The 22,556-nt window shown below is 34.7% G+C and overlaps 1 protein-coding gene across 4 annotated transcripts; it reads right to left on the bottom strand.

Moving 5' to 3' along the window:
* Positions 1–3,943: 3,943 nt before the first annotated feature.
* them4 (thioesterase superfamily member 4) lies at positions 3,944–21,735 on the bottom strand. Of its 4 annotated transcripts, none has more exons than XM_056475295.1 (7): positions 21,278–21,735; positions 20,208–20,400; positions 19,936–20,098; positions 19,021–19,131; positions 18,818–18,942; positions 14,084–14,136; positions 3,944–4,501 (listed from the first exon to the last, which is right to left on the bottom strand). In XM_056475295.1, exons 1-6 carry the CDS (start codon positions 21,383–21,385, stop codon positions 14,093–14,095), a joined length of 744 nt encoding a protein of 247 aa, XP_056331270.1. In that variant the 5' UTR covers positions 21,386–21,735; the 3' UTR covers positions 3,944–4,501; positions 14,084–14,092. The 4 variants fall into 4 exon arrangements, with proteins under 4 accessions (XP_056331270.1, XP_056331269.1, XP_056331271.1 ...); XM_056475294.1 differs by lacking the exon at positions 14,084–14,136 and adding an exon at positions 7,207–7,274; XM_056475296.1 differs by lacking the exon at positions 14,084–14,136 and having other exon boundaries at positions 3,950–4,501.
* Positions 21,736–22,556: the final 821 nt, after the last annotated feature.

Genomic DNA, 22,556 nt, shown 5'->3' with positions numbered 1-22,556 from the left:
CACATCAACCAGCAAGTGTGTACAGTTATCAGGAAAATGATTTACCTTGAATAGATGACTGCCTAATTTTGCAAGTGGTTTTGACTCTCTTTCTCTCTGTCTCTTGATGTTCTGAATTTCTTCATCTTGAAAATTTGAAACTGTATTTTTACAAACTGAATATCTGCAGTTTATGAATTCAGAACACAAAAAGCTTAAGTTTGAAAATACATCTATAAAAAGTTCAGTTTTGAAAAATTCAGTTGTCTTAAATTTCAGATGTTCAATATTCATGTTATGAAATTCAAATTCAAAATATGTTATTCAAATTCAAAACAATTTTAACGGCATATAAAAATTCAGTTTTATTAAATTACAACTGTCAATAATTCAAATTAACACAATTGAAATTCAGACTGTTTTATTATTAGCTATTTATATATTAGCTCCATAATATTTTAGCAAAGTTGGCCTAAGCAACACATGTGGGTCTACAAAGTTGCTCAATTCGCAACGCGTACACAGAGTCGAAGCAGCAGGATATGTAGCACAGAAATGGTACATAAAAATCCTTATCAATGTATTTACTGAGTAAAATTTTTTTTGGTCATTATCAATGCACTGTAATTTAGCGTGAGCAGCTGCAAAAATTAGTGATGTGCGGATCGATACTAAAATATTGATACCTCAGCTTTGTATGTTCTACAATCAATTATCTTATTAAAATATCGATATTTCAGTAATTTGGAGCCAATATGTAGTTTATTGCAAATAGAAATACAGCGGAAAGTAACCACAATTACGCTAATTTATCTGAATAATGCCAACTTAGTCTGAACTACTTGTTCTTCTGCCTGCCAAGTCATGTGCATAATATGGCACTGTACAACTGCAGAGCATGCTAGCTAGCCACTCAGTCCGCTGGCCTGGCACATGTTGTTCATTCACGCTGTCATTGGATATGGGTGACCACCAGCGAAGGTATGTGTGGAGCTACTTCACTTCCATAAACTTAAACGATGCGGTTTGTGACACTTGTAACAAAACAGTGAGGTACTGTGGTAATACCACAAACCTAATCAAACATCTACATATAAATCATAAGACAGAATATGACGTCATGACTAGGCGTTCAGAAGAGGAGTAAAGGAGAGGCACAGGTGCTGCTAGGGCGAGACAGACATCGCTTTCAGAATCCTTAGGTGCAGCATGCAGGCACTATCCAGGTACAGAGGGAGAAAATGTGGCGATGTGGCTGTATTTTGGGGGCTTGGGTTTTTTGTGACAATGATAAAACAACGGCAGTTCCCTGAAAATTTGTTTTAGCACTTTGGTTATGAAATAAATAATGAAATAATTAAATGACCAAAATGTCTGCAATAGCTCAGCTTAGAGTAAAAAAGTGTCCCTAAGATAAAAGGGTATATGCAGAAGTATGCGGAAGGACTTTTAATTTGTCAGTAACCTGGGTCATCGGTATCGGCGATACTCGTCTTCATTTTACGTAGTATCGGACTGGAAACCAGTGGTATCGCACATCACTAGCAAAAAATAGATCCAACGCCGAAATGATTGCTGCTACTTCAGCTCTGCTCATGCTCCGCACTGCTTCTGTGTGCGGTATGAAAGCTTTAACATTTATCTGTTAACATGGACACAGAAATTAAATTTTTGGGCTCGATCTATGCTCTAATGCAAAGTTCTTCCCGAAAAATCAATCTTTACACCTCTTGTTATAAATGTTACAAAACTGCTGCCAAAACAATTTGTATGCTCATTTAGTAAATCTATTGCTAAATGTTCAAAAAAAAAATTTGACAACATCAATTCAAAGATTAAATCTGATTAAAACTACTTTTTCTAACTGAACCGGCAGCTAAATAAATGGAAATGGCACTTTGGTCAGACCCAGGTTTGAACATTGACACGTGGAAAATATCTCCCCACAGAGTTTCACTATAAATGTTCCCACAGAAGCCACCGCGCAAACCCCACTTGACCAGACACTAAACACTTCTCCATAGATAGTAACTCACCTCAGACTGTGTCCTACATGCATCTTATGTGAGTGGCCTGTGGGTAACTACAGAGGTCAGCACAGACAAACAAGTTTAAATGTTTCTTTCAGTCTTCTAAGTGTGATTCATGGGATGCTAACATATCTTTAGACATAAAATATGCATTTTAAATGTTAAGCTCCAGTAATACATACCCATGACATAAGGCATATGAATCACACTGCATGACAGTGTAAAAATAAAAAATTAGTTTAATGTCTCTGTATGAATGCACTCTTTTTGATGTGGACAATGTGTCATTCATACCGTAATACTGCAGTGTCAGTCAGCTTTCTTTACTGGAATATGTGCAACAATGTGAAACCAAATTAATTTCATGCAAGCACAATATGGATACAGGGGATAGATGTACTCCCTCTTTGCTGTAAGAAAAACCAGGTCCAAAGGGATGTGACTGCTGATGTCATCACAACCTTTAGAGGATTCATTTACTTAATTTGAAATTAATGTTGAAATGTTAACATTCCTTTGCATATAAAAATAGAGGTTAATTGGATATGGGTGTTTAAACAAATGTAGTAGAGCATTAGAGACTTCTTTCAAAAACATTAAAAGTTTCCAAACTTTTAAATAATAAGTTTATATATTCTGAATAAGATAACATTTAATGGTGGGATGGTAAGGATCTGGGGTAGTGTGCACATGAATACCTCTGTTACAGAGATTAAATTATCAGCTAGATCAGTTGGTCACTCTGAGCACACACGCACACACACACCACCTCAGGCACACATCTGCGATCTCACGAGTATAAAAATGTGCACACATGCACATGGGCCTGTGGTGGATTTTGAGCTGCTTTCAGCTTCGTGTTCCAAATAAATAACCCAGTTTTATTGACATAAATAGAAATGACAGGAGAAGGGAGAGAAAAAAATATAGAGATCGTTAGATAAAGTACAAGTTCAGCTCACTAAGTAACAGCTTACTAAACACAAATCTGTAACAACAACGCACCAGGCAGGAATGCAGTTAGTCTATGTGTGCATAAAATTGTTTCAGAGTTTTTTGTTTTAATATTATATGGATATTTTCACACAGACCATTTAGATTTTTCTTTCTGTTTTTGTTTGAGATTTTGCATTAGTATGTCAGCAATCTCAGTGTAGTATTTAGACTCCTCAGTGCTGTCAGTTCCCTGTTTTAGCTCAAGTACAGTGAATTTAAACCCCACTTACCCAGAGGCAAAAGTCTGAACACTGATGCCTAATCCCTAAAAACACTCAAACCATTGAAATAACAAAAAAAAAAAAACAGTGCAAAAAGTGGCAGCCATTGTGTTAATCATTGTAAGAAACTCTGTAATAATTCTAACATTATTAATTATGAAACACGGTTCACTGGGGGTACAAAACGGTTCAAAAATGGGTCACTCCAGTACAACACCCTTCCTAAAAACACAAGCTCCATTTATGATTTTTGAGCTGTTATCGGTGTCAAGCTCACAGGATAAACAAGAGCATCTTTAGATGTATTTAACAGTTTTCAAAAGACATTCAGGTGAGTTTCCCTGACTAAATTGAGAATGGAGACAGTGACCTCTTCTGGACAAAGCTATAGTACAAACAAAAGGAAAATTAATTTGTGCATTGTGATCCCAATCATTTCCCTGTAATAGGTTGCAGCTGGAAAGGCATCCGCTGTGTAAAACATATGCTGGATAAGTTGGCGGTTCATTCCGCTGTGGTGACCCCAGATTAATAAAGGGACTAAGCTGAAAAGAAAATGAATGAATGTTCCCAATCATGACCAGAGGCAGTCCATGTCCACTTAGTCATGTGCTATTTTTAGAAAGCATGGCAGTTTTATGAATGGTTTAGGAATTTTCAAAGTGACAAAAGGACAATACAAAACAACCAGGATTTGTTCAATGGTTTTAATGGCATACATTAAGGCAACTATAAATATACCATTATTGCTTATATTGATATTATTACTACTACTATTATTATTGTATAACATTACATATTATTTACATGTACAATTTTCTTTTAATGACAGAGCATGAAATTCTATTTTACTTATTACTCAAAGCAGTGGTAAAAAGATAATCAATACTTATAGTACCAAGCAAGCACTTAGTACTAGAATTGTCACCATAATTATTTAAAGAAGTTAATAGCAAAACAATTTAAAACTAATAAATACCAAATCAATAAATATACCAGGGTAATAAGACTATTTAACTTTTAAAATATAAAAATAAAAAAATAGCCAGTCATGTGTAAAAACACTTGCATGCATACACACTTGAATACCACATTATGAGTACCTAGGCTCTGCAGAACATCAGCTTGATCAGTTGCTCATTGTGAATACACTCCATGTCAGGAACACACTCACTCATAGGTGCGCAGATATTCCGTATAACTCAGTAGTGGAATCCTGGATGATCCAGCTTTGCTATCCAAATAAACTGCCCAATTTGATTGAAATGAATAGAACTGAAAGGCAAGAGAGTTGGGTAAATTTAAGTGGGAAACATCAGTAAAGACTGTATCTAAGTATGCAGGACTCAACAATAAATGTAATCCATTGCCATGCCCAATGTCACAGGGTCATGTGAAATACATTCCGAACAGCTTACAATGGCTACTGGACTGATCAGCCAGTTCTGTGTTATCACAAATATGTACTAGCACTTTGGTGTAACTCTCAGACAGCATGAGTATTTAATTGTTCTCTTTTGCATCTTGCGTGAAAAAGTGTTTGCCCGTTACGTATGGAGCTAATAATATGCCAAAACATTCTGAATTTGAATTGTAATTTACTAAATCGGAATTTTTATACGCTGTTAAAATTGTTTTGAATTTGAATTTCTTATTTTGAATTTGAACTTCATAACTTGAATACTGAACATCTGAATTGTAAGACAACTGAATTCAGATTCAGCAGAAAGTAGGTCAGGGGTCATCAACAGGAAAGAGTAGACAATCACTGAAAAGTCAAACTGAGCATTTTGGTCAATCACAGAGCTGCATGAGTTTACCGGTGTATGTGAGGCTCAGGAGGATACAATTCTTATGCAAACTGACTATCGGGGGTCAGCTATTTTCAGTAGTTTGTGTAATAAATAAAAATGCTTCAGTGAACAAAATTAATATATTTAATGTAATTACATCTCATTGGTTAATCAAAATTAATAATGTTTTCAGTGTTTTTGAGGGATAAAGAGCTGATTCTGACATCCTCTGATGGGTTATTACAAAAGACACAGGGCTCTTACAACTTACCAAAGTCACATTTAAGGACCTTTCAAGCTCTTTTCAGGTGCATTTTTAAACTGTTCCAGCATTTTACAGCTGTGGTAAATGACATATTTGCATACACATGCATGCATACAGTTGCATACACATACACATGCATGCATACATTTCTTTATCAAATTATGCAATATGCTATTTGTTACAATATTCTATAGTACAGCATAGCATAAAGTATAGTATTTTAAGGAAAATGTTTATGATTTGTTTGCCCAAAGTCCATTATCAACACTGAAATGCTGTCTCTTTTAAATGTCATCTATTCACATCTAAGATGTCATATTTAACCTTACGTTTATTTGAATTATCTGATTTTCCATATATTTAAAAATATTACATTGTTATTGGCTAAAATACAAAATGTCCTATGGGTGGCGCCAAATCTCTACCTTTGTCACTGAATTGTTAATTCAGATTCGTTCGAATCGGCTCATTTATAAATGTGTCTAAGTGACTCACTTTGAATGACTCGCTTACAGATTTCTTGTTAACCTCATTTGTTAAGTGTTTAAACTTTGTTTCAAATAGTAACAACATAAGAGGTGTTTAAAAAGTCTATATTGTTGTGTATAGAGTACAGGGAAAGCCACTTGATGAGTTTTCAACATAATGTTTGTTTTATGTGACCCGAAACCGAAAGCAAGCTTCCCCATACTTAAAGCTGAACATCCACTCGGAAATTTGAGGCTGGTTTAATAAACGTCCATGTATTCGTTCCCCCACTGTTATAGATAGGAGTTTAATTTTACATTGGGCTATATGTTGATAAAAACACCTATTTTTACCTATTTCCAGACACCCCCAATCCTGCCACCCCTCTAATTCGCACCCTGTAATTCACCCATAACCATGAATCAAGCAAAGGTGAGTGATTCTTAACTTGACTTTTCAGTGATCGCATTCTACTCTTCCCTGTTGATGACCCCTGTCCTACTTTCTGCTAAATCTGAATTTCTAGTTTTGAATTTTAGAATATTGAATTTGATGTTCTGAATTTCTTCATCTTGAAAACTTAAAACTGTATTTTTACAAACTGGATATCTGCAGTCTATAAATTCAGAACACAAAAAATCTGAAGTTTGAAAATGTGTCTATAAAAAACCAGCCTTGAAAAATTCAGTTGTGTCTTACATTTCAGATGTTCAATATTCAAGTTATGAAATTCTAATTCAAATTAAGAAATTAAAATTCAAAACATTTTTAACAGCATATAAAAATTCAGATTTATTAAATTACAATTGTTAACTATTCAAATTAACACAATTCGAATTCAGAATGTTTTGGCATATTATTAGCTCCATACTTATTTCTTTTCTCTTTTCTTTTTGCATGTTTTTCACACATTAATGTTTCAGATAAAAAAAATATATATATTATATTAGTCAAAGATAACAAGTACACATCATGCAGTTTTCAAACAAAGGTTATTATTGTTATTACCACTAACAATATCAAGAGAAAACCAAATACAAAACTATGCTGTATGTACGTTTTTGTTTTGACTACTAAATCATAGAAATCCTCTTCCAAAACATTGTCGAAATTTCTGTCTTTGTTTTGGTCTCCATGCTATAATGGTAAGGTTTAATTAACACATATTAAACCTCTTTATTATTATTAAAAATATATGCTAAGTGACTGTTTGTTGGTTTGCATCACAGTTCTAACATTCATTTTCAAAGATGATTATTTTTTTCCAAGATCTCAGGTAAACTTTCTGCTTTAAATATAGCAATTAATGTAACGTAAAATGAACTTACATTCATAGCATTTACCTAATGTTTGCACCTAAGGTTCGTTGTCATAGTTTGTTCAAAAAGGAACCTCTTTACTCTTACGTGTGTGTCTGTTTTGAGACTTTCCTGGGAGCAGTAGGCAACTTGTACCTTTCAGCCAATCAGATGAGAGCTGTATTCGATGTGACCCATTCTGCACTCCTTTTGCGCAGTCTGATCTTCTCCACCATGGCAAACAGAGAAAGAGATGTGTAGGCTTGAAGCCAGAACTATTAAATTCTCTGACTTTCGCTGACTAAAAACTTAATTTACATTATATCTAATAAACGTAAACAGGTTGTTATTGTTGTGCTTCATTTGCCTAATGTAAAATAGACCGGATCATTCAGTAATAAATATAGAAATATAAGCATTTTTAAAGGAATCTTATAATGAATATATGAGTTTATTTTTTCTTTATTAGATTGAAACCAAAAAATAGACAATGAAAATATGACAACATAAACAAAGTGTTTATTTGCTTATCACAGGCTGTAGTAAACTTATATGCAATTAAATTAAAGGCAACCACTGCAGTAATGGTGATCCACACCGTAGCCATTAGCTTGCTTGAGTAATTGTTTATTTAAATTATATATAATTAAAAAATATATTAATTAAAACATTATAAAAAAACAAATTTTGACTTTGAAATTATGCTGCATTAATCACTTCTGCAGAAAAGGCTACACAATAAAAATGCTAAATTATTCCAGTAGGTGGTGCATACAGATCAGTAATGAGACGTTTCAAATGCAACTAAATTATACATTTGATTAAATAAAATGTATTACAAGTATATTGAATTAAGCCCATTTATAAAATTAAAGAGTAAATGCTTAAAAATAATGCAAAACAACAACAACAACAAAAATAGACTACTTTCACATTACTTTCCTTAAAAAGTAACACATTTAGCTCCTTTTTTAAGTGACTTTAGATTGTATTGTATTACTTTACCCCCAACACTGCAAATAAGATTAACATGTCCTGCTGATTTTTGAACTTTTGAAATGTAAAACTCCAAATGATTGCCTAAACAAGATTTGGCTACAAAACTACCAAAATAAAACATTGCATTTAATGCAACCACCAGTCAATCAGAATATTTAAACTGGACTGCACTTCCAGTTTTGTTGTTTTTAGAGTCACTGCTTCAGTCGATCTAATCCAACCAAATAAAGTCTACAGCTTAGACTACAGGAATTTCAGCCTGATTTACGCCCGATTGAAATCAGAGAATCTGAGATTAAATCTTGTCAAGGACTTCAGTCAGTTTCGATTCTCTGCGCAGATTATCTGGTAATGTGAGCCATTTAAAGATAAAATCTTGCACCTCGCAATCTTCTTGAACACACATCGGAGCCTCCCCAGTAGGCCTACCATGTTTGATATTTCAAATCAGGCTGATATTACAGGTGTTACAAGCTATTCTGCATCACCAAAGCCAAGAACTGAGGAGAATTGTGTTGGTTTTTAATAAATAAATATAGGCTAGCCTATTTAATTTTTTTAATAATCTTGAATATCCTTTTTTATTGGACAGATTTAATGTTTTTCGTGTGCAGATATTTATGACGTGTAGCAGGTACTAAACATTGCCAGTTATAGCCATAAACCAAAGTGATTAAACATTTTAAACTGTGTTATCAGAATTTTTTTCTGTGATGGGAATAGAATTTCTTTAATATAAAAATTATTAGGCCTACATCTATTTAGTCCCGTAACCGAGAAAGAGTACAATTTTTTTCTTTTTACAGAGAGCAATAACTGCACACCAGGGGTTACATTGCATTCAGTGAATTATATTTTTATGCACTTTATGTGCAACAGGTAACAATTTTTCTTTTAAACAATCATTTTAAACACAGCAAAATGAACAGAATTGTAAGGAATTCATTAATTAATTTTATTTTTGGCTTAGTCCCTTTATTAATCAGGGGTGGCCACATTGGAATGAACCACCTACTTATCCAACATGTTTTACGCAGTGGATGCCCTTCCAGCTGCAACCCATCACTGGGAAACACCCATACACTCTCATTCAATCATATACACTACAGACAATTTAGCTTATCAAATTCACCTTTACCACGTCTTTGGACTTGTGGGAGCACCCAGAGGAAACCCACGCAAACATGGGGAGAACATGCAAAGAGAAACAATGACCTTCTTGCTGTGAGGCGATCGGGCTACCCACTGCGCCACCGTGACGCCCAATTGTAAGTAATTATTAATAGGCTATTGATAAATTGATTTATACCGTGACAACGTTCTGCAAGCATAAAGAGCTGGGAAGAATTGCATCAGTGTTAACAAATATATATATATCTCATATCTCATACATACATATACACACACATGCTAATTTATAATAACCTTAAATTATTTATATTTTATAATTATAATCATTTATTCGTGACCCAGATGTGTAGCCAATAAAACTAAGTGCTTAAACCTTAAAATGTGCTTTAAGAAAATTTTAAATATATATATATATTTTCTGCTAGTACACGCAAGTCTGTTCATTCACAAACTATGCGTGAAGTGAAAGTCTCTCAGTGTATTTTTGTGTGAACTAATTAATGTCCTGTGAGTGTTTTATAACGGATGAGCACCTAGCGAGGCTTAATGGTGTTTCTGCCATAGAATGTAAAATAAACTTGCATATGAGCTTCAGACGCGTGCTGGCGGAGCTGTTCACTCCTGTCAGCGATCTCTCAACAATAACCAGCTGCAAAGTCAATCACCATCAGATCAACACGTTTTAACAGATTTAGGAGGTTTTATTTTACATTTAGCTGTATACTTTTAAATAGTAGATATTTAATAGTACATATTCAGTCAGTCCAGTTTAAAGCAGAAGCTGATCTTTTGCAATCTCCCTGTTGATCTGCGGTTCTCTTTGATGTTTAAAAAAAAATGACATATCTATATATATATATATATATATATATATATATATATATATATATATATATATATATATATATATTTATATAAAATTACATTTACATAATTTTTTTTTATAAAATGCTGATATTAAAAAATAAAATGCACAACAAATGTATAATTTGTTTTTATAATATAATATTTGTTTATAAATAAAGGTGATAAAGATTTAAGAGAAAATGTCAGACAGGTGGGCCTTTAAAAATTGATCTGAGAAAGTGGACCCGCAGTGAAAAAGGTTGAGAACCCCTGCTATAGGCGATAGGAGATAGCCAGACAAAGAACAGTGCATCCCGGTATTATGGAAATAGTATTCGCTAATTATTATTATTATTATTATTATTATTATTATTATTATTATTAGTCATTTGTTTGGACAACGCACTCTTTTCAACAAGCATCACTTTTTTATATAAATATAGGCCAACGTAAATGAAGACCTACAGAAATCACAGAATATTTTTTGTAATGGAATATCAGGCATTTTTGTTTGTGAGGTTAAATATTGTTTCCATTTATCAATATATTTTTGTACCATTTCCAATTGTTTCTTTACATTTAGTTCCATTTTATTCTTTTCAAAATTAAAAATGAAGGAATTAATTAAAAAATAAAATAAATAAATGGGGCATACACATATATGAGCCTCTTGTAAACCTTTCAAAATGACTTTTTGGGTTTGAAAATCCATTCTCTTCCCCAATTTGAAGACATTTTGGATGGTTATCAGTATAGACCAAACAAAATTGTTACCTGTTGTATTAGTATAGATTAGTAGGCCTGACTAGTGTACGAAAATATAATAATTCTCTGTGACGTGAAAATCTCTCTCTGCAAAAATATCTTTTTCTCTGTTTATAGGACGACGTAGGTCTAATGATTTAATGTAAAACAACAAAAATATATTTCTAAAATCACATTTTAATAATGGTTAAGCATTTTATTTTTAAGATACAACATTTTAGTAGGTAACCTTAACGTTATGTTGCTAATTTAACAAACATACAAACAGGCTAAATAATGATAATAAAGCATAAGTATTAAAAAAAAAACTTTAAACCTAAATTATTCAAACTGACACGATTCTTCTCAGCTCTTCTCTTCGGTGATGCGGATATAGATTGGAGGGCAGGTTATCTGAGTAGTGATCAGCCCGATTTAAAATCCTGAATGACATTAAACATGTTTGACATGATCCGAGAGGATCCGATTTGTGTTGAAAAGGTCACGAAAAGCAATCGCCATTTTAATATGTTTGTATATCTACATATTACTAAAGCACAACAACAGCTTGTTTACATTCATTAGATATAATGTAAACCACCTTTAGTGAGTAAAAGTCAGGAAATTAAATAGTTCTGGCTTGAAGCCTGCACATCTCTATTTACGTTCACCATGCTGGAGAGGATCAGACTGCACAAAAGATGTGCAGAGTGGGTCACATCGAATACAGCTCTCATCTGATTGGCTGAAAGGGACAAGTGGCCTGCTGCTGCCAGTTGCCAGGAAAGTCTCAAAAAAACACACACACATATCCAGGGGGAGTCGTACATGAAAGCGGATTTGTACATTCTCATTCAGCATAAACTATCAAATTTTAAACATTCAAAACTTTTTGTATACTGTAATACATTTGCAAATGTTGTTTTGCATTTGTGAAATGTATTTTCTGAATATTTATTTTTATTTTGTGCATACATACATACATACATATATATATATATATATATACATATATATACATATATATATATATATATATATATATATATATATATATATATATATATATATATATATATATATATATATATATAAACACACAAACAAACACACACACAGTTAAAGTCAGAATTATTAGCCCCCTCTTTGAAATTTATTTTTTTTAATTAATTTATTTATTTATTTTTTTTCCAAATGATGTTTAACAGAGCAAGGAAATTTTCACAGTATGTGTGACAATATTTTTCTTCTTCTGGAGAAAGTCATACTTGTTTTATTTTGCCTAGAATAATTTTTTTCAATTTTAAGTTTTTAATTTTTTAAAAACCACTTTAAAGGTCAAAATTATTAGCCCCTTTATGCTATTTTTTATCAATAGTCTACAGAACAAACCATCGTTATACAATAAATTGCCTAATTACCCTAAACTAGTTATATTAATTAACCTAGTTAAGCCTTTAAATGGGATGATGCAGTGGCGCAGTAGGTAGTGCTGTCGCCTCACAGCAAGAAGGTCGCTGGTTCGAGCCCTGGCTGGGTCAGTTGGCGTTTCGGTGTGGATTTTGCATGTTCTCACTGCGTTCGCATGGGTTTCCTCCGGGTGCTCCTGTTTCCCTCACAGTCCACAAACATGTGGTACAGGTGAATTGGGATGGCTAAATTGTCCGGAGTGTGAGTGTGAGTGAGTGTATAGATGTTTACCAGAGATGGGTTGTGGCTGGAAGGGCATCCGTTGCATAAAAACGTGCTGGATAAGTTGGTGGTTCATTCCGCTGTGGTAACCCCAGATTAATAAAGGGACTAAGCCAAAAAGAAAATGAATGAATGAAGCCTTTAAACGTCACTTTAAGCTGTAAAGAAGCATCTTGAAAAATATCTAGTAAAATATTATTTAATGTCATCATGGCAAAGATAAAATAAATCAGTTATTAGAGAAGTTATTAAAACTTATGGTTAGTAATCTTCTCTCCGTTAAACAGAAATTGGGGAAAAAAATAAACAGGGAGGCTAATAATTCAGGGGGACTAATATTTCTGACTTCAACTGTATAACAATATTATTTATTTAAATTTTTTTTTTGCGCACATGAATTTAGTTTTATGCATGTGAATTTGGCTACGCATGTGTACCCGAGCCCACACTTGACCTGACCGGCGAGAAGAAAAACACGCTGCTTATGATAGCAAAAAAAATGGGGACTTCTATGATGAACAGGCACATGAAGCAGACTTGCCATGGCAGAAAGTATGATAGTAAGTCTTCTTTTGTTCAATGTCCTCTTTTGTTACGATCCATTCTGAATAAACAAACAATGCAGTTTACATGCTTCATCCTGATTGCATAATTCATTGAGATAAATCTAAACTAATTTCTGTAGTTTAAACAACTCAGAATTGTAGTTGAGAACGTCTGTTATAAAGACCCACATATAACGGTGCACAGGGCACAGGTTCAGGTAGGGTCAGGTTTCATTTTTTGGGCCCGATCTAAGCTCTAGTTTTAATCTTACATATTGCACATTTAACTCTGGTTTATCACATCTAAGTTCAATTTCACTAGCCACATCCAGGCTAGATTACTGCCAAAACTATTTGCAATTGAGAAATCACTTAAATAGGTGACACAGTGGAGCAGTAGGTAGTGCTGTTGCCTCACAGCAAGAAGGTCGCTGGTTCGAGCCTTGGCTGGGTCAGTTGGCGTTTCTGTGTGGAGTTTGCATGTTCTCCCTGCGTTCGCGTGGGATTCCTCCAGGTACCCCTGTTTCCCCCACAGTCCAAAGACATGCGGTACAGGTGAATTGGGAAGGCTAAATTGTCCGGAGTGTGAGTGAGTGTATGGATGTTTCCCAGAGATGGGTTGCGGCTGGAAGGGCATCCGCTACGTAAAACGTGCTGGATAAGTTGGCGGTTCATTCCGCTGTGGCAACCCCGGATTAATAAAGGGACTAAGCCGAAAAGAAAATGAATGAATAAATAAATGAAATCCCATAAATAGGACCTGTCTGAAAAGGTGAAGTAAACAAAAAGATCCAAGACAAAAAAAAAAAAACATCATGCCAAGATTCAAGGAATTTCTAAAACAAATGAGAAAGAAAATTGAGATCATGCAGTCTGAAAAATGTTACCATTTCTAAAGCTTTGGGATTGCAGCAAACAACAGTGGGGGCTATTATCTACAAATGGCAAAAACTTGGAACAGTAGAGAACCTTCCCAAAAGTGGCCAGCCAACCAAAATAACCTCAAGAGTGCAGTGACAACTCATCCAAGAGGTCACAAGACCTCACAACAGCAGTCAAAGAACTACAGGCCTCACCTGCCTCAGTTAAGGGCAGTCTTCAGGGCAGAAATCCAAGACGAAAACCACTGCTGAGCAAAACAAAAAAAACAAATGCATCTTGATGATGCACAAGACATTTTGGAAAATACTGATGAGACTAAAGTTGAATATTTTGGAATGTGTGTTTCCCATTATGTGTAACGTAAACGTATCACCGCCTTTCAGGAAAAGAACATCATATCAACAGTAAAATATGATGGTGGTAGTCTGATGGTCACAGCTGTACAGCTGTTTTGCTGCTTCAGGACCTGGGCGACTTAAAGGAACCATAACCATTCTATTGTGGACCTAAATATCCTGGAGGATAATAGTCATTAAGACATCTGTTAGTGAACTCAAGCTGAAGCAAACTTGAGTTCTGCAAAAGAACAATGATCTAAAACATGCCAGCAAGTCCACTTCTGAATGCCTGAAGAAAAACAAAATAAAGACTTTGGAGTGTCCTAGTCAAAATCCTGACCTGAATTCAAAAAAAGATCTTAAAGAAGGCGCTTCATGCTCGAAAACCGTCCAATGAGGCTGAAGTACAACCATTCTGCAAAGATAAGTGGGCAAAATTTCCTACACTGCGCTGTAACAGACTCATTGCAAGTTGCATTGCAAACTACATTATGTGTTTACAAGTGTTATCTTTGACTAATATATAAATTTGCTTGATGACCTGGAACATTTAAGTGTGACAAACATGCAAAAAACAAGAAGGAAATCAGTAAGGGGCTTTTTATGCCACTTTTTCATGCCACTGTATGTTCATGAAACTGGCCAAAATTATAAGAACATCTAACAGATCTACATTTTGAGTTCACCTCCAAAACACATTGTTGAAGTTGTAATACCAGTTGGACACACCAAATATTGAAGTTAAAAGTCTATAAATGCTGTACAACTCATTTCTTCTGATATTTGCTCCTCTCAGAAAGCCATCTACATGTTTTATGAACATTTATAAAATGAAATTATCCCATGCCTCCTGCAACTAAAGCCAAAGGCATTCCTTTGAAATATTTTTTGCTTGATTTTTTGTGAGGATAATTGACAAAATCTCTATGATCTCTAGCTCTAATGTATAGTTTCTAGAGTGTAATGATGACTTTGATATTTCATTCTCTTTATGGTAGTAGTGTAACAGATCACAAATCTCACAATTTGGTTTTTGAGTCATGGATTGGACTTTTTTGTTTTTAGATTAGCCAAAAAGGGTAGGCAATAAATTTTATTTGCTACAGTTGCTGATAATGTTAAATGTATAAATCTAACATATATTGAACTCGCCTTCATATGCAATTACGTGTATGTTCATTGTCATAATTGAGCATCAAGTTAAAGGCATGTGAAGGTGAGTAAGCTGTGATTTTAATCTTTACAGTAAACACCAGTGTTTATATTGTGATGTATGAGGCCAATCAGACACATACTTATTTTGCTTTATTCAACAAATAATCAACCTCTCCCAATTATCAGTTATCAGTGTGTAATTTGATTCCAAAGGTATTTACAGCATGGAAAGGATTGTGCGTGGAATGGACAGAGACATGGTCATGTTTCTAGACAACTGGACTTAAGACTTTCACTACTTTTTATGTAATCACTTAGTCCCTCTTTATGTGTAATCAGGTGTTTGCAACAAGTATCTTGCTCATGTATTAATCTTCTGTGTTATAACGATACTGGAATTAATGTTTAACACTACCACACAAACAAGATCATAGATGGTTCACGTTTGATGTCCCTGCAGAGCTAATTTTGTGTACTGAACGATCGTTAACATTAACATTTTAAGAAACTTCAAACATTTATTCAGCATTCACCCACAATGCAAATCACCAAGCTTTGGAACAAAGTATCATAAAACTTCCCTTGGGAAGGTAACTTTCTCAATGGTCAACTCAGCTCCTAGGGGTGGTACAACACCATCCTTAAAAAAGTTTGTGACCAAAAGAGAAAGATCTTCAGTTCCAGCTCAGGACAACTCTATAGGTCCAGTGAGCAGATGTGGACCCTGACAAAAATGGGATCACAGCACAGCCCAAACAATCCCATCTCTGTTACTTTTCTTTCTTTCTTTCCCGTTGAGAGTCCGGTTAAGTTTAGTGCACCACAAAACCAGGAGTCAACAGGACTACAGTCTTATACCATCTCAAACTTGAAACTTCAGACACTCCTCCCAAACCCACGTGGGAACCCAGCTCAAGAGAGAAAGTTCTTCACATCACAAAAGAAACAAGTAAGACTAGACAAAAATTGAACTGGTGTAAATTATATGTAACCCTAAAGAAACCAAAGATGGGTTAAATTGATGACTTTTGGTTCACCTGGTTAGGTATCACAAAATCGGTTGTTTTTTTACATCATTACACTCTCTTAAACTGTTCTTTTTCTTTCTTTATTCCTCTCTACAACCTGTATGAATGCATGTTTGTATTAGATGATAGTTTCTGTGAAAATAATCAATAAAGTTTCATTTTGTATAAAGAAAATTGACTGTGAATATTTATGAATCTACTGCCTTAAACTTAGATCTTGTTACCCTGCTTAAACATAAATGGGTTTTAACTATATTTTGGATAGCAATAAGCTTTTTTCACGCGGCCGCCATTTTAAAGAAGCAAAGCGAGACTGCGGTGGGAAGAAACCCCGATGTATAGGACCAGCACTGTAAACATTGCAGTAACATGCTGTGGAATACAAACCTCCAGCTGTTGCAGCTGTCCAGTCTCCGTGTATCCGTGTTTGCACTCAGGTTTACCGCCCTTCACCCAGTGCAAACACAGATACACGGAGACTGGAGCGCAAACAGCCGTGAAGATCAGTCAAGTCATCAAGCAGATCGCTCGGCTAGTCTGTGTTTGTGCTCGGTAAACAGCGGAGGGTGAACTGATGACCTTCTGGGCCAATCACAAGCATTTCTGTTGAGCATGTGAACACAATGGCAAATCAGCGCTGTTTTAAGAAAGCCATCAACAGTGCCTTAAATGTTAGCGGGAAATTGATGGTTTTTCTTTTAATTCAGTATCGTGACAAGTCTAATCTAGTGAAAGAATCAGTATATTAACTCGAGTTTGATAAAAGGCGTCTAAAACATGTTTTGGAAAGAAAACGTTAGCTAACTAGTGCCATTTCCCTTAACTTAGCTGAAAATAAGCTCTGATATCCCTTTTTATTTTCATCATTCAACGGACCTTTGGGTCACTTGGAAGGCGGTGAAATGGTAAATTTGTTTCACTTTCTCTTCGCTGATAAGATATACAGCCAAGTACACATTGTTCCAATGTACTGTAACTCACAACGATACTTCCAGGTTTCTTCCCACCGCAGCCTCAATTTCGCTTTTAAAAATGGCAGCCACGTGAAATCAGTCTATAGCCATAGTTGAAGTCAAGTGTCTGTTCGAATGATCGCTGAATAATTCTTTGTTTTGATTTAAAGAGTCGATTCTTTTTGAAATACACTTAAAATTAAACTTTGCTTTTTGCTATAACTAAATCAAAAGACTGAATCTCTTTCTCGAACAAATGCAGATTTGAATGCTGTGCTTTGAAGGATTGTGCAGATATATACACAATGCATTAATGCAGGAGAAAAAAAAAAGTAGTGACAGAAAATACCTTTAATAGCTTAAGAAAGGATTAATGTCTGTTAAAATGACATCATGACTGCTGTTGTATGTGTCCTTAATGTTTATCAAACATAAAAAAACAAGAGAAAAATCTCCCAGGGCCCTACACAGAATAGCTTTTGTAGCTTTAATGAGGACTAATCTATATTTAAAATTTACAAAAGTGCAGTTTTATTTTACAATTGATAACTTTAATGAATTGATGTGTTATTTCCTCCCTGAATATTAGACCTACATTACATGAAAATCTTCAGCTGTTTGTTTGATTTGTTAATTTTTTCTACTGTGCTAAACGTACAATATGTTACTTTATTTCTATTCTTATTTTATCATTGACAATTTACCAGTCTTTAATAAACAAAAATATATTAATTTAGAATGTTTAAAATGATTGAACTTTATATTAGTTCGGCTAAAAGCCTTCAAAAGTTGTCATAACATTATTTATCAGGACTAGGGATGTTCTTTTCTGTTAATTTTGCCAATTGGTCCTGTGAATAAACAAATATGTGTTGCACATTTATGCAGCAAAACTTAAATTACAAAACAAAAAAAATTATATTTTCAATTGTTTTACTGATACAATTCCACTAATTGGTTAAAAATGTGGTTAAAAACGGTTTATGTGAGCATCCCTAATCAGGATGTATGGTTATATCTGTCAAGAAAAATAACAGGGAAAGTTTAGGCAGGTAAAGTGATCCACATGTTTATACTGTATTTCACTAATTTTAGAATATATTTGTTCATAAATCTGTAAAATACAACATATTCAGAGTGTCAAACAAATAGCAAATCAATAATGTAGAATAGAAAATTGTGACTTTGTTAAAACAAATTATACATTTGCTTTAAGCATTTAAATGTTTTTGGAGATAACAGATTACCAAATGGTGACTTGTGAAATTGAATGACTGTGTGGTACTGTTACATTGTAATATAAAACATATCTAATTGATGCATCAGCTTGCATATAAGAAACAATCTGAGAATTTACAAAGTTCGAAATAAATAGCTGTTTGTGTATATTTTTCACCTTTGAAACCTCACTAAACTCAGTACATAATGAACATGTATAAATTTGTGTACTATACCGTTGGCCTCGGTGTAGACTTTGGACTCATCAGTGCTGGTCACTCTGCAAGTAATGAAAGTTTTCCTCCCCTCTATTCGATCTAGGGCACAGTGGATTATAACCACACTACCCAGAGGTACTGGACTATAAGAAAACAGATTAACAAATCAAAACATATATTCATGCCACAACTGCCTATGAAAGGCTAAAACATTAGCTCACCTGCGGTAGTTTATGTTGAGATTGGCAGTCACACTGGGTCCTGACAGGTAGCCAGCAAGCATACCTGTCACTGTGTCAATCATAGTGGCTATGGCTCCACCATGTACATGTCTGCCACACAGGAAAAATGCATGTTTCCAACCTATTACTCACAAATGCAACTTTGGCACTCTATTTCATGCACTCTATTTTTTTTTATTAAATGTATACAGTCAAACCAAACATTCAGACACCTTTAACATTTCTCATATTAACAGTTTACTTGATATAGGTTTAGAAAATAGTACTGTTTCAGAAAATCTTGCATCTTGATGATGTCAAATAACATATAAAAGGTATAATATAATGAATACTAGTATATAGTATGACAATATTTACACAATTACTAATATAGTACTATAGTACTATGTTGGTTCACACAGCCTCAACAACAGCCTCTAGTCTCCTAGGTTCCTGTTGTCAGTTTATGCAAATCTGAGCTTCATTATTTTCCTAGACTCGCTGCAGCAGGTTTTAGTCCATTCTATGAAGAGTTTTTGAGTATAATAACAAATAATAATACCTTCAATTTATTTAGCGCTTTTAAAGGTACACAAAGCACTTTACAAATACTGGGGGAATCTCCTCGTCCAACACCAGTCTGCAGCATCCACCTGGATGTTGCAATAGCAGAAATTTAACACCAGTCCACACACCAGCTTTTTGGTGGAGAGGGGACAAAATGGTGAAGTCTATTATGATATGGAATGGTTACAAGGCCAAGATTGACAAAGGCCAGTAGGCAAGTATGGGCATGATACTGGGGTTATACCCCTACTTTAATAAGTCACAGTTTACTATCCTCACTTAAATTAGCTATAATGTTCTGTGTATGAATAATGTTTAGTTGGACAGTAGAATAGAGCTTATTCTTACCCAGGTGCACCCTCTAGTAAATGACCTGGCTGAAACAGACAAATGCAGATCTTCTCCTCCTTATTGAAAAATGCCACATATTCAAATGCTGCACCTTCCTCTTGAACACTTCTCGTGAAAAGCCGAGCTTTGGCCTGGATCAGTTTGCTGAGGTATATGCCACCTATCAGACAAAACAGGTTTGATTTTACAATAAAAATGTTAGCATTATTTAATTTTATTTTTACTGAAACAAGTACTACAATTAAATACGCCAAACCCATTTTACTTGCCAGTAGCATGTTTAATGGAGCGGTTGTAGCTGGGCAACTTCCTCCAAGGCCCAGTTTTATTCTCAAAATTTTCTGTGTCAGTGTCACACTGTGCATTATAATGATCATAAAACTTGCGCATTTCTGGACTCCAAGATGGGTTGGGTTGGCTGAAGTCCTGCAGCTGAGATGAATACGTCCAGAGTGAAATTGCCTGGATCAAGTGTGACATCACAGGTAATAATTTAGATACACATAATCTATATGATATATATATACACACACACACGCGCGCATACACACGCGCACACACAGTATGCAGAATGGGTGGATGACCTTTTTGTAGTTAGTCAACTCATTTCAATTAATTATGACATTTAAATACTGCATTTTAGTGACATTTCAAATGCTATTTTTAGCCGGATTAGCTGGTCGATGTTCATAAGAACACATTTTGATGTACCAAAAACATTTCCTAAAGATTTAAAATAAATAAATATGAATAAATACTTATTTTTAAAACACAAATTGATCACATCATATGTTATTAGGAAAAAAATTGTAATCTGTTAAAGTTTTAAGTTGTAACTGTAGCTTATTGTCATTTATTTGGCAAATAACTGGCCAGCACATTCAATTGTCAGTCAGAATTTGCCCATTTAAATAATATCACATTAAAACACAATAATAATAATAATAATTAGAATAACATTTAATTGTAAAATGTTTTCTCTATTTAACAACAATAAAGTGGGTCAGTAGTGTAAGATGACCTCATTTACGTCAGATTGTATGTTTTCTTGCACAGCTGAATGTTGGACTAAAAAACAATTGTTTGCATTGGTTAAAACTGGTTAGCTGAAGTCACGCCGAAGGAACAGTCACCGGAGTATTCCGCCTGGTCTTAACGCCTTTTTAGATGGGTTATTTTCACAATTATGGTGGCATAGCAGTTAAAATAAGACAAATAAGTTCATATATGGGACAAATTCTGGACCCTTGTCAGCGAGGGGTGGGTCTTTCGAACCACCCGAACCCCTGGCCTCTTACATACACATATATGAATAACATACACGAAAAGTTTAACGTACCGAGATGGGACTGATGGTCTTGAGTGATGACCGCATGCGCCGTAGAATTGCACTTGAGATCTGATGGCCATGGAAATGACAAATTCTTCTCGCTATGTGTGCTAGCATGTTTCCAGATGTAGGTCACTCCAAATCAAATGCGTCAACTTTATAGGTGTTATTTTTAGAAAGATTACACCTAATTATCTAATAGGAACAAATAATATGAGTTTGTACACTGTGTAATGGACTAACGTTTAAAGCATTTCCTCGCGCAATGTCTGCCAATAGCAATAGCACACAGCTAATAACTATACGTATTAAACTTTAGCTATTTATTCCTTTAAAGCACAGAAAACAATCTTAAATGAGAAAAAAACGGCTTGATAAATCGATTTAAGATCAAATACTGTACAAAACGAATGCCACTAAACAGGTGAAAACAAGATCAGCCGGTGACATTCAGAACCACAGACGTCATAGGCGATTGGCTAATATCATAGATATATATACACTAGATATCGCATACGGACCCTGAGCATGCGTCAATAGCGCCGCCACATTTATACAGTGCTCCCAGGACAAATGTCAACCGCACTAGTCAAGACAGTGTTAAGTACGTGAAGATGCTGGACTTTAGCGCTGTCTACGGGTGTAGTAACGAACAAAGTACAAAGGTAGAACATTTCATAGGTAAGATTATTTTTTTTACGTTTTTGTATGTGAACTTTTGTGCTAAACAGGTAACATTATTGATGACAATACAGTCACTTACTGCATTCTCCATAGCACTAAATACTCGGCTTGTGCTAGTTTTGTTGGATAAAATCAGCAAACAATGTAAAATAAATATGACAATGAGATGCTGTGGTGCCAGAAACTTGTAACGAGGCTAACGAGTCGTTCATAATGGAAATTCATTCACAAACGAATCGCTCCCTCCGTCAGTATGAGAAGCGAAAGCAGGAGAGGGCGTGTGTTTTAGGACACGGATTAGATCAAATTTAACAGGGACGGTGGATAGTACATTTCCATACACACAGACACAAGCTTTTTGTCAGGAATGCCTGTGCAATCACTTATCCATCAATGTGAAAAAGTGATGCAAAATTATAATTTTCGTAATTAAAAAAAATTGTATACTGACCTCCGGAAAACTCCAGATCAAAGATGTGTATGTCTCTGGCTCTGGATGGCCACAGTCCTCCACTGCATCTGGGTCCCGCATTCGTTTCAAAGGAGCGCTACCCTGTACTAAAATGGCGGCTCTGTTGACGCATTCCTTCCAATAGACAACAAC

The sequence above is a fragment of the Danio aesculapii genome, chromosome 16 (genome assembly GCF_903798145.1).
Source record: "Danio aesculapii chromosome 16, fDanAes4.1, whole genome shotgun sequence".
Classification (NCBI taxonomy): domain Eukaryota; kingdom Metazoa; phylum Chordata; class Actinopteri; order Cypriniformes; family Danionidae; genus Danio; species Danio aesculapii.
This window is presented reverse-complemented; position numbering and strand designations above follow the sequence as displayed.